Below are 12,350 nucleotides of genomic sequence, written 5' to 3'. Positions count from 1 at the left end.
TTGAAATAGGATGATGCAAACTATGGATGACACATAATTAGTATGTTTCAGCCTGGATGGCAAGGCTGCATTCCCTCCGCCATTATAGGAAACTTGTACTGATGTGCATCAACTGTGATATGTAATCTAAGCCTGCAGATGCATGACAGATATATATATATATTTTGTCTTGCAGGATCTTTCAGGTTTACATGTCTTCTCCTTGGTACTTATTCTCAAGCAGATTGGGCTTCTACTTTGCACAGCTGGAATCCATTTAAGCGTGTGGTCCATTACATGCCATAATCTTTTCCCCAAATCGAGCAGTGCCAAACCTTGTGAAGGGACCACAGTCAGCTCATCATCAAACCAAAGGAACCAAAGTCTGCTCATCATCACTTTGTACATGTGCATACAATTGGGTCATCTCCCATCTCCAGCACCATATCTGGATTGACTCTTGGACTTAAGCTGAACCTGGAACATCACACAAGTTGGCAATAATGGAACAGCAAGGTGGTGTGTGATATCTTAGTGAACATAGTCTTGTACGATTACATTTCTAGAGGGCTCTCATTTGTTAGTGTTGACCTTAGGGGTCATGATTTAAAAAAATCCCTGGTGAAATTTTAGCAGATGTATCATATATTGATATTTTAAGAAGATACATCATGATCAATCAGTGTATTGAACACTGACCTCCATATAAAGGCCATTTTGTCCATTTGTCTACATTTATAATAAAGAACCAATATTAACACAACACTTGGATCCTTTATCATAAAGGTCTTCAGAGAACTTCCATGGTCCATTATTCCTTAGAACAGGCATTGCATGGAGAAGGCACCATCATCCTGACAGTCCCCTGGAGAGATTATTATTATCATCATCATCCTTTACTGGCTAATCTCTCATTAAACCCTGCCCAGTAGTCACTGTATTTTGGCAAGATGATGGTGAATGAGGTTTCAGACTTGGCATCTCCGTCTTCCCTAGGCGTTGTCACAGCCACCTGTGTGTCTAAGGTGGAGCTCCGGGTGTGCTGCAAGAACCTGCTGGACCGAGACACGCTCAACAAGTCTGACCCTTGTGTCCTGCTACTTATGCAGTCTCAGGGCCAATGGATGGAGGTAAGTCCAAGATGTTATCATGCTATTAATATATGTATAGGGCCCTTATCGTGTAGTATATTCTGGATAGGGCTTCAAGATGACAGTTGTTAAAGGGGTACTCCGGTGGAAAACTTTTTATTTTATTTTATCTACCTGTGCCAGAAAGTTAAACAGATTTGTAAATGACTTCTATTAAAAAATCTTAATCCTTCCAGTACGTATTAGCTGCTGAATACTACAGTGGAAATTATTTTCTTTTTGGAACAAGAGCTCTCTGCTGACATCATGACCACAGTGCTCTCTGCTGGCATCTCTGTCCATTTTAAGAACTGTCCAGAGAAGGAGAAAATCCCCATAGCAAACATATGCTGCTCTGGACAGTTCCTAAAATGGACAGAGATGTCAGCAGAGAGCACTGTGCTTGTGATGTCAGCAGAGAGCACTGTGTTCCAAAAAGAAAGTAATTTCCTCTGTAGTATTCAGCAGCTAATAAGTACTGGAAGGATTATGATTTTTTAATAGAAGTCATTTACAAATCTGTTTAACTTTCTGGCACCAGTTGATTTAAATAAAAAAAGTTTTCCACCGGAGTACCCCTTAAATGGCTTGGTGGAACATGAATGTGAATGTTATGTTGCACGTTGTTACTTGTCATTGATTAGGGATTATATAGAAAGGTAAAATAGGGGTTGTACTGCAATAAGCACAGCTTCAGAATTATGCTCAGGATGTATTCTATAGCAAAGTATCAATATGTTTATTGATAAGGGTTTTTTTTTTTCCATGAGATACCTCCTTTAAGACAGAATTGAACTTTCACTGGATATGATCAGATCGCTTCTTTCATTTTTGAAAAAGGCCTCTGAAAAATAAAAGAATCTGATTGTTTGCTATGGGCAACTGGTCAACTTTTCCTCAGAATAGGTCTTGATGAATCTCCCCCATATACGCCTATAATGTGTCATAACTGTGATGGCCCAGTACGAGAGGTGTTGCCTCGTACCCTTGCTGTCCTGTCAGGCAGCCTCCCTTCTGTGTCCCCTGGGCCTCCTTGTACTTGTTTTCCCCCTGTACATATGTTTTGCTGTGTATTGTGATATATAATGTGTTGTCATTTTAAGAAATGTACCATGTGATTGTTACCCAAGAGGTACCAGTGACCAGGTGATCCCAAGGGTGACCTATGGGCTCCCTGCTAGTCTACCCATATAAGCCGTGGGTGGAGCTAGCTTGCCCTCTAAGGCTCCTTTCACACTAGTGATTTCTCCATTATTGAAGTTCCGTCACATGTTCCGTCACGATTTTTGGCGAAAACCGGCCGTTACAAAACCCCTGACGGCCGAGACTAAATCGCATTGCAGCCTATGGGATTTTGTTACTGCCCGTTTGCACTGGTATATGCCCGTTAGTCATTACGGACGTTATACAGTGACGGGACATCGTGGCAGAAAAATTACTGCATGCAGTAACGGCCGGTTTTCGCCGAAAATCGTGACGGAACATGCAACGGAACTTCAACAACGGAGAAATCACTAGTTTGAAAGGAGCCTCAGTTTCTGAGTCTTTACTGAGGTCAAGTCAAGTCCTAGTGTGTGTGTCCAGAGTCATTGGAGGCCTCAAGTCCAGTCTGCAGCCACAGTTAATTGCAAGTAAGCTACAGTCATAGCTTAGTCAGTCATCAGTCATGTCAAGTCAGTCCCTGTTAGCAACTGTCAAGTCAACATGGCCTGCATTAAACTGACCAGTCCTACTTCAAGTCCCAGCAAGCCCTTAAGGTCTCTGAGTCAGTTTCCGTTTTTGCATTTCCATTTTTCCTCATGACCTTCTAAAAATCATAACGCTTTCAATTTTGCACATAAAATTCCATATGATGGCTTATTTTTTGTGCCACTAATTCTATTTTGCAGTGACATTAGTCATTTTACCCAAAATATCCACGGTGAAACGGAAAAAAAATCCATTGTGCGTCAAAATTGAAGAAGAAATAATGTCATTTTGTAAATTTTGGGGGCTTCCGTTTCTACGCAGTGCATTTTTCAGTAAAAATGACAACTTATCTTTATTCTGTAGGTCCATACGGTTAAAATGATACCCTACTTATATAGGTTTGATTTTGTCGTACTTCTGAAAAAAATCATAACTACATGCAGGAAAATGTATACGTTTAAATTGTCATCTTCTGACCCCTGTAATTTTTTTTATTTTTCTGCGTATGGGCCGGTATGAGGGCTCATATTTTGCGCCGTATTCTGAAATTTTTATCGGTATCTTTTTTGCATTGATCGGACTTTTGATTGCTTTTTATTCATTTTTTATTATATAAAAAGTGACCAAAAATATGCAATTTTGGACTTTTGAATTTTTTTGCGCGTACGCCATTGACCGTGCGGTTTAATTAACGATATATTTTTATAGTTCAGACATTTACGCATGCGGCGATACCACATATGTTTATTTTTATTTACACAGTTTATTTTATGGGAAAAGGGGGGGTGATTCAAACTTTTATTAGGGAAATTACCTTTATTAACTTTTTTTTTTCACTTTTTTTTTTGCAGTGTTATAGCTCCCATAGGGGGCTATAACACTGCACACACTGATCTTTTACCCTGATCCCTGCAAAGCCATAGCATTGCATGGATCAGCGTTCTAGGGGCTCGACTGCTCAAGCCTGTAGCTCAGGCTTGGAGCAATCAAACACCGATTGGAGACAGGTGAGGGGACCTCCGCTTGCGTCCTAGCTGATTGGGACATCGCGATTTTATCGAGATAGTCCCGATCAGCCCGACTGAGCAGCCAGGAAGCTTTTACTTTAGTTTTGGACGTGGCGTGACCCCGTTTTAAACATCGGGACTAGTCCTTTAGAGGTTAAGCATTAATAACTCTGGAATGCTTTTACTTAGGAATTTGATTCCGAGAACGTTTTTCGTGACATATTCTACTTTAACATAGTGGTAAATTTTCGTCGATACTTCTTGGGGAAACATTCAAAATTTTCGTGAAAAATTTGAAAATGTAGCATTTTTCAAAATTTGAAGCTCTCTGCTTGTAAGGAAAATAGACATACCAAATAAATTATATATTGATTCACATATACAATATGTCTACTTTATGTTTTGCATCATAAAGTTGACATGTTTTTACTTTTGGAAGACATCAGAGGGCTTTCAAAATCGGTTCAGTTTTTAAGTGGATTTGAAGGGCCTTCATATTAGAAATATCCCATAACACCCCATTATAAAAACAGCATAATACTCCATTATAAAAACAGCACCCCTCAAAGTATACAAAATGACATTCCGAAAGTTTGTTAACCCTTTAGGTGTTTCTCAGGAATAGCAGCAAAGTGAAGGAGAAAATTCAAAATCTCAATTTTTTACACTAACATGTTCTTGTAGACCCATTTTTTGAATTTTTACAAAGGGTAAAAGGAGAAAAATGTCTCTTGAGTAAGGAAATACCTCATATGTAAACGTAAAGTGCTCTGTGGGTGCACTAGAGGGCTCAGAATGAAAGGAGTGACAATGGGATTTTGGAGAGTGAATTTTGCTGAAATGTTTTTTTGGGGGGGCATGTAGCATTTAGGAAGCCCCTATGGTGCGATAACAGCAAAAAGAAACCCCACATGGGATACTATTTTGGAAACGTAACCCCTCAATGCACGTAACAAGGGGTCCAGTGAGCCTTAGCACCCCACAGGTGCTTGATGACTTTTCGGTAAATTGGATGTGTAAATTAATATTTTTTTCCATTAAAATTCAGTTTTTTTGTCCAAATTTACTATTTTTACAAGAGGTAATAGGAGAAAATGCCCCTCAAACGTTGTAACCTCATTTCTTCTAAGTATGGAAATACCCCATGTGTGGACGTCAAGTGCTCTGCTGGAGCACTACAATGCTCAGAAGAGAAAGAGCCACGTATTGCTTTTTGAAAGCAAATTTTGCTTAAATGGTTTTTGGGGCACATGTCGCATTTAGCAAGCCCCTGGGGTGCCATAGCAGCAAAAATAAATCCCACATGGCATACTATTTTGGAAACATAACCCCTCATGGCACGTAACAAGGGGTACAGTGAGCCTTAACACGCCACAGGTGTTTGACGACTTTTCGTTAAATTCAAATGTGTATATAAAAATTTCGATTTTCTTCACTAAAATGCTGGTGTTACCCCAAATTTTTCATTTTCACAAGGGGTAATAGGAGAAAAAGCCTCCCAAAATTTGTAACCCCATTTCTACTGAGTCTGGAAATACCCCATATGTGGATGTAAAGTGCTCTACGGGCGAACTACAGTACTCAGAAGAGGAGCACCATTGGGCTTTTTGAGAGAGAATTTGTTTGGAATTGAAGTCGGGGGCCATGTGCATTTACAAAGCCCCCATGGTGCCAGAACAGTCAACCCACACCCACATGTGATGCTATTTCGGAAACTACACCCCTCACAGAATTTAATAAGGGGTGCAAGTGAGCATTTACACCCCACTTGCATTTGACAGATCTTTGGAACAGTGGGCTGTGCAAATGAAAAATACAGTTTTTCATTTTCATGGACCACTGTTCAAAAAAATCTGTCAGACACCAGTGGAGTGTTAACCCTCACTGCAGCCCTTATTACATTCCGTGAGGGGTGTATTTTCCAAAATGGGGTCGCATGTGGTTTTTCTTTTATCTGCGTTTATGTCCAAACCGCTGTACCGATCAGCCACCCCTGTTCAAATCACCTCAAATGTACATAGTGTGTCACTCCTGAGCCTTGTTGTGCGCCCGCAGACTATTTTACGCCCACATATGGGGTATTTCCCTACTCTGAAGAAATTGCGTTACAAATTTTGGGGGTCTTTTTTTCCTTTTACCTCTTGTGAAAATAAAAAGTTTGGGGCAACACCAGCATTTTAGTGTAAAAAAATTAACTTTTTTACAATAACACGCTGGAGTATACCCCAACTTTACCTTTTCATAAGGGGTGAAAGGAGAAAAAGCCCCCCACAATTTGTTAGGCAATTTCTCTTAAGTACGAAAATACCTCATATGTGGCCCTAAACTGTTGCCTTGAAATACGACATGGCTCCGAAGTGAAAAAGCGTCATGCATATTTGAGGCCTAAATTAGGGATTTGCATAGGGACAGACACAGATGCAAGAATTAGACTTGCCTCCGATACTAAAATTACCCTATGGTAGTGTTTCCTAAACAGGGTTCCTCCAGCTGTTGCAAAACTCCCAGCATGCCTGGGCAGTCAATGGCTGTCCGGCAATACTTGGAGTTGTTGTTTTACAACAGCTGGAGGCTCCGTTTTGGAAACAGTGCTGTACCAGACGTTTTCATTTTTATTGGGGGGGGGGGGGGGGGAGAGGGTAACTGTGTAGGGGTATATGTAGTGTTTACCCTTTATTTAGTGTAGGTGTAGTGTAGTGTTTTTTAGGGTACATTCACATGGGCGTGGGTTAACAGCGAAAAAATTTGCTGCATCTCAAATTTGCAGCGAGAAACTCACTGTAAACCCCTTCAGTGCATCCTGGGAGTTGTAGTTTGCAACAGCTGGAGGCACACTGGTTGCGAAACATTGAGTTAGGGAACAGTGTTTTGCAACCAGTGTGCCTTCAGCTGTTGCAAACCCCCAGGATGCACAGACAGCTTTGCCTGCCATGCATGCTGGAGGTTGTAGCTATGCAACAGCTGGAGGCACACTGGTTGCAAAACACTGAGAGTTTGTTACTTAACTCAGTGTTTCGCAACCAGTGTACCTCCAGCTGTTGCAAAACTACAACTCCCAGCATGTACTGTCTATCAGTACATGCTTGGAGTTGTAGTTCGCAACAGCTGGAGGTTGCGAAACACTGAGTTAAGTAACAAACTGTGTTTCGCAACCAGTGTACCTTCAGCTGTTGCTAAACTACCACTCTCAGCATGCATTTACAGCTGAAGGGCATGCTGGGATTTGTAGTTATGCAACAGCTGGAGGCACAATACTGCAACTCCCAGCATGCCACTTGGTAGTTTGTGCATGCTGGGGGTTTTAGTTATGCAATTGCTGGAGGCACACTTTTTTTTTAAATAAAATGTACCTCCAGTTGTTGCATAACTACAACCCCTAGCATGCACCAACTACCTCCTGCTGCTGCGCACTTACTGCCTGTCACCCTGCCGCCGCCGCTGCTGTCTCCGCTCCGGGGGCCCCGATCCCACCGCCGATGCCGGGGAGTTGGTGGAGGAGCGGGTGCCGTTAGGGACACCCCCACAGCAAGCATCCTGATTACCGGCCGATGAATCAGGGCGATCGTGAGGTGTCAACAGTGCCACCTCACTCCTGCTGCTAAAGGGTGATAAGTGCCGTGTCGGACGGCACCTATCACCCTTCTTTCCTTTGTCACTGGGGACCCGAATGGGGTTTGCATGGGGTACCTGCTGAATGATTTCAGCAGGCATCCCGGTCCAGTCCCCGCTCGGCCCGCGGCGGGGACCGGAATTCCCACGGGCGTACAGGTACGCCTGGGTCCTTAAGTCCCAGGACGTCAGGGCGTACCTGTATGCCCTGGGTCCATAAGGGATTAAGGGTCCTGTACAGAACACACAATGTCCCAAAAAAGTTAAATGGGGCTGTCCGCAACTAATGTCCAAAGGAGCTGCTCATCCTGGGACAGGTAAATAGTACAGAACATGTGGTACCTTCCTGTACTGAATTGAGATGCTATCAGCCAATCAGTGCATGTACTTGAGTAATACAAGTACAGTGTTTTACCAGTGAAATGCCCATTGTGATTGGTCAGATCTTTCAGCCATTGACACATCTTGCAGATCTGGAGTAGTTAAAGGGGTTATCCAGGAAAAAACTTTTTTATATATATCAACTGGCTCCAGAAAGTTAAACAGATTTGTAAATTAATTCTATTAAAAAATCTTAATCCTTTCAGTACTTATGAGCTTCTGAAGTTAAGGTTGTTCTTTTCTGTTTAAGTAATCTCTGATGACACGTGTCTCGGGAAACGCCCAGTTTAGAAGCAAAGTCGCATAGCAAACCTCTTCTAAACTGGGCGGTTCCCAAGACACGTGTCATCAGAGATTACATAAACAGATTTGTAAATTACTTCTATTAAAAAATCTTAATCCTTTCAGTACTTATGAGCTTCTGAAGTTTAGGTTGTTCTTTTCTGTCTAACTTTCTGGAGCCAGTTGATATATAAAAAAGTTTTTTTCCTGGATAACCCCTTTAACTGAACTTTATGTTCGAACTTTCTGTTAGAATGTGGGTCCACTCTCATCACCCTGTCATTTAATTTTTCACATAACCTGTCGAGTAACTGGATACCAGGACTAATTCACCTGTTAGGTGGGTTGATACTCACACAAAAAACGAAGATATATACCATAGAAGGTAATAGGCAAAGAAAATTGTTATGAACCTTTTATGAGTATTTATCACACGAAACTGAAGGCCCAAATAAAATCCAAACAAAAAGACAAAAGGCAACTGAACTTGGTGAATAGGCCTCAGTGTTTATTAAGGGAAGGCGGCATTGGATAAAATAATAATTCATAATCATGTAAAAAAGTCCTGGTATTACCAAAGACTAAACCATAATCTAATACTAGTGTTGAGCGCGAATATTCACAATTTGAATATTTATCGTGAATATGGCGAATATATATTCGTAATTATGAATATTCGTAATTTTAATTTTCACACAGAACACATCACAGTGATCTCATCCCTCCCTGCTTACAGCTTGTGGTCTAAAGAAGGCTCCTATACTATTTACTGTACTAGACTGGAGAGCGAGTATTCGCGAATATGAGAATGTGCGAATATCCGTGAATATCCTCTTATCCGTGAATATCGTCACTAAAATTAGATAGGTAGATAGATAGTGATGATATTCGCGAATATGACATGATAATATACAAAATGAAAAATGTCATAGACGCATTATCACTTCTGTATAGACCAAGAATAGACCAAGAATTAGGAGATAGATGGGTCGATAGATAGATAATATAGATAGATAAATAATATAGATAGGTAGATAGTTATCCGCATGCACATACACGCTTGTGCATGCGCATTTACGCAAAGCGAAAATAACTGCGAATATGTTCATATATTCGTCCATATTCGTCCATATATTTGCGAAATATCACAAATTCGAATATGGCATATGCCGTTCATCACTATCTAATACCAGAAATCGTTCACTCAGCCTGGCTGGGCAACAAAACCCCCACCCATTACAGTAAAATCATGCCCCCTAAAACACTGCAGGCCCTCCTCCAACATGGATTGCAGGCCAACATTAAATATGAACAACCCAATCAAGGACAAATGAAGAGTCTAAGTACAAACAGGGTCGGTTCTGCTTATAGGGAAAATAGGCAGCTGCCTAGAGGGCCCTCTTGATAGGGGCACCTCTCTGCCCGCTGCAAAAAAGTTAGTAGCCAGCCAGCACCTGAAGTACTCGCCGCTCATCCAAAGCACCTGCCCAGCCAGCACCACCATCTCTGTAATGTATGTTTGTTACAGTGTTTCACCCAAGTAGTAAGATTACATGAGGAGGAGGTTTGTTACAGTATGTCATCCCAGTAGTAAGGAAATTACATGAGGAGGAGGTTTGCTACAGTGTGTCACCCCAGTAGTAAGGAGATTACATGAGGAGGAGGTTTGTTACAGTGTGTCACCCCAGTAGTAAGATTACATGAGGAGGAGGTTTGTTACAGTATGTCATCCCAGTAGTAAGGAGATTACATGAGGAGGAGGTTTGCTACAGTGTGTCACCCCAGTAGTAAGGAGATAACATGAGGAGGAAGTTTGTTACAGTGTGTCACCCTAGTAGTAAGTAGAATACATGAGGAGGAGGTTTGTTACAGTAGGTCACCCAAGTAGTAAGGAGATTACATGGGGAGAGGGTTTGTTACAGTGTGTACCCATTAGTGGCAAAGAGATTATATGAGGAGGAGGTTTGTTACAGTGTGTCATCCCAGTAGTAAGGAGATTACAAGAGGAGTGGGTTTGTTACAATGTGTTACCCCAGTAGTAAAGGCGGACATATCAAAGGGTGGAGCCAATGGGTGGAGTCAAGGGGTGGCAAAATTAGCTTTTGCCTAGGGTGGCAAAAATCCTTGCACCAGTCCTAGGAACAATACTGGAAAATATTAACAGGGCTTGAGGCAAGAGACATTTTGTGTTTTTGAAATCTTGTTTCATTTCATGGATAAGGTAAAGAGTGCAGAGTTTTCTTTTTCATTACCTCCACATGGACAATTAAAATGCCAGATAAAGAGGAACTAAGATGTAAGTCCGTTTGAAAGTACCTCCTCAGGATTAGGTGAAAGATTAAAGGAGAAGTCTCATACTAAAAAACTCCCCCCGCGATCTCCTGTACGGAGCACCAGCTCTCCCCGGGAACAGTGCCTCATGACCTCTGCCCGAAGTGGGGGCCGCCACACCCCCTCCATAAATTTTTATGGGGGAGCCATTCGGCAATCTTCGGCAGAGATATACGGAGAGGGCATGGCGGCCCCGCTTCAGTGGAGGTTGTGACATGCTGCTCCCAGGGGTTACGTTTTTAGTAGCATATATCTCCATAAATATGAACATAAAGTTTCAAGTGCTTAGAGTCCTAGTGAGCAATATTTTTGATGACATCTTCGCTGAGACCACAATGTGCGGCTTCAGTCACTGCCCCCAAGACGGAAACAATGAGCAGTGAAGGAATATTAACCTTAATTACAAAATAAACACCTTTTTAAGGGAGAATTAAATGAAAATTCGTAAAGGTAGAATCCATCCTTATGAAGCATTAATGAATCACAGATATTGGGGCGCCAGCACAAATAGGCTGAAACAGGCCACAACAAAGTACCAGGCAAAGAGCGAATATATAAACACCTATCCTGAGCCATTTGAGCAGTCTTAGACTTACGGATTACAATAGCCAAAACATTTCCAAGGATCCTAATGTCATCAAAAAATAAACCAGAAGAGCTTTTTGATGGACACAAACTCTGACAGTTGCAAGACACTAAAGAAGGCAAGTAAAAATAAATTGTTAAATAGGACATGTGCAAGAAAAACAAATAGTGGAAGAGCTGACACCAAGGAGGACAAAATGTCGAAAGAAATAGGGCGCCTAGAATCAGGGTGGCTAACATATCTACTGCAGCCCTTCAAAAGCTGCTTAATGTGAAAGAAATGGGTGATGCCAGGAACCTTGTGCAATTTCAGAGAAAAAAGGATGAGATGAAATGCAATGTCAAATTACTTAGTACTAGAACAGAATAGAATCCAATCCTGCCAAGAGAAAGTATAAGCGGCCCAAGTCCTAGCTGAAAGAAAATTTCTTTAGGTGTCCATGATTACACCCATATTAGATCTGAAAGATTTCAATCCACCAGCGGCCGCAAATAATCTTTTTGAAAATACTCCACCCACAGGTAGAGAATTCTTAGTAAATTGACCGGATTCTGTGCTTTTTTTTACACAAATTCACGGACATTAGGCAATTGTCCTGTCTGATTGGTCTTTTTGAGATGCTTAGCTTTGGGGTGAGCTCCTGCATTACAGGTGCTTTCATGCTTATATCTGCAGTTATTGGCCCAAGAGCTCATAGAAAATAAAGCATATGCCTCGGCGAAGGCTTTCCTAACTAACCGTTGCTGTCTTTAAAAAGGACTTCATTCTACTTAACCATAGACCTGCTGCCCCAAAGCATAGTGAGTTGAATGGCTAATTTTTGACAAAACGATTCCTCGTATGTGAAACATCCCGCACTACTGAAGTTTCCGTAAGCTTCTAAAATAATGTCCAAATGCTGAAATAAGCAGGAAAATAAATGAGGCTGCCATTCACCCAGCACCGATGCATAGGTACAGAAAGATTGAACCCAATTTAGAAATGAACTTGGGGCAGAGCTCCTACAGTCTTCATTAGTTTTACCTTTCTTATCACCTTTGGAAACCACTTCTTTAGCAGAAGGCAATAAAGTCATAAGTTCAATAAATTCAAATACAACATAGGTAAATGAAAGCCTAGTGGAGATGGTTCACAGGTAAAGAGCCTCTTTATGACATGTTTGCATTACTCCAGCATTATCGTCCATTACAGGACCCTCAGACCCAGATCGCTCCATTGTTAAGTCAACTGAGTTACTTACAGACCTAGGATTAACATTAGGGGTACCAAGTAAAGACTCGCTTTACACCCCAGGCAACAACTCAGCATTAACCCCCTGCATACTAGACAGATTAGCAGCAATGGACACAGAAAGGT

At 41.5% G+C, this 12,350-nt stretch overlaps 1 protein-coding gene across 4 annotated transcripts in view; it reads left to right on the top strand.

Annotated features, from left to right (window-relative positions):
• The window catches only part of CPNE7 (copine 7), a 197,855-nt gene that overhangs the window by 21,807 nt on the left and 163,698 nt on the right, over positions 1-12,350 (top strand). The window contains exons 2-3 of one of the 4 annotated variants that reach the window (XM_056526017.1): positions 176-495; positions 976-1,109. In XM_056526017.1, the coding sequence (XP_056381992.1) occupies positions 483-495; positions 976-1,109 (147 nt within the window). In that variant the 5' untranslated portion in view covers positions 176-482. Of the gene's footprint in view, positions 1-175; positions 1,110-12,350 lie in introns of all 4 variants that reach the window. The other 3 variants (XM_056526016.1, XM_056526014.1, XM_056526018.1) reach the window with 3 other exon arrangements.

Source organism: Hyla sarda, chromosome 6 (assembly GCF_029499605.1).
Source record: "Hyla sarda isolate aHylSar1 chromosome 6, aHylSar1.hap1, whole genome shotgun sequence".
Taxonomy (NCBI): Eukaryota; Metazoa; Chordata; class Amphibia; order Anura; family Hylidae; genus Hyla; species Hyla sarda.
This window is presented reverse-complemented; position numbering and strand designations above follow the sequence as displayed.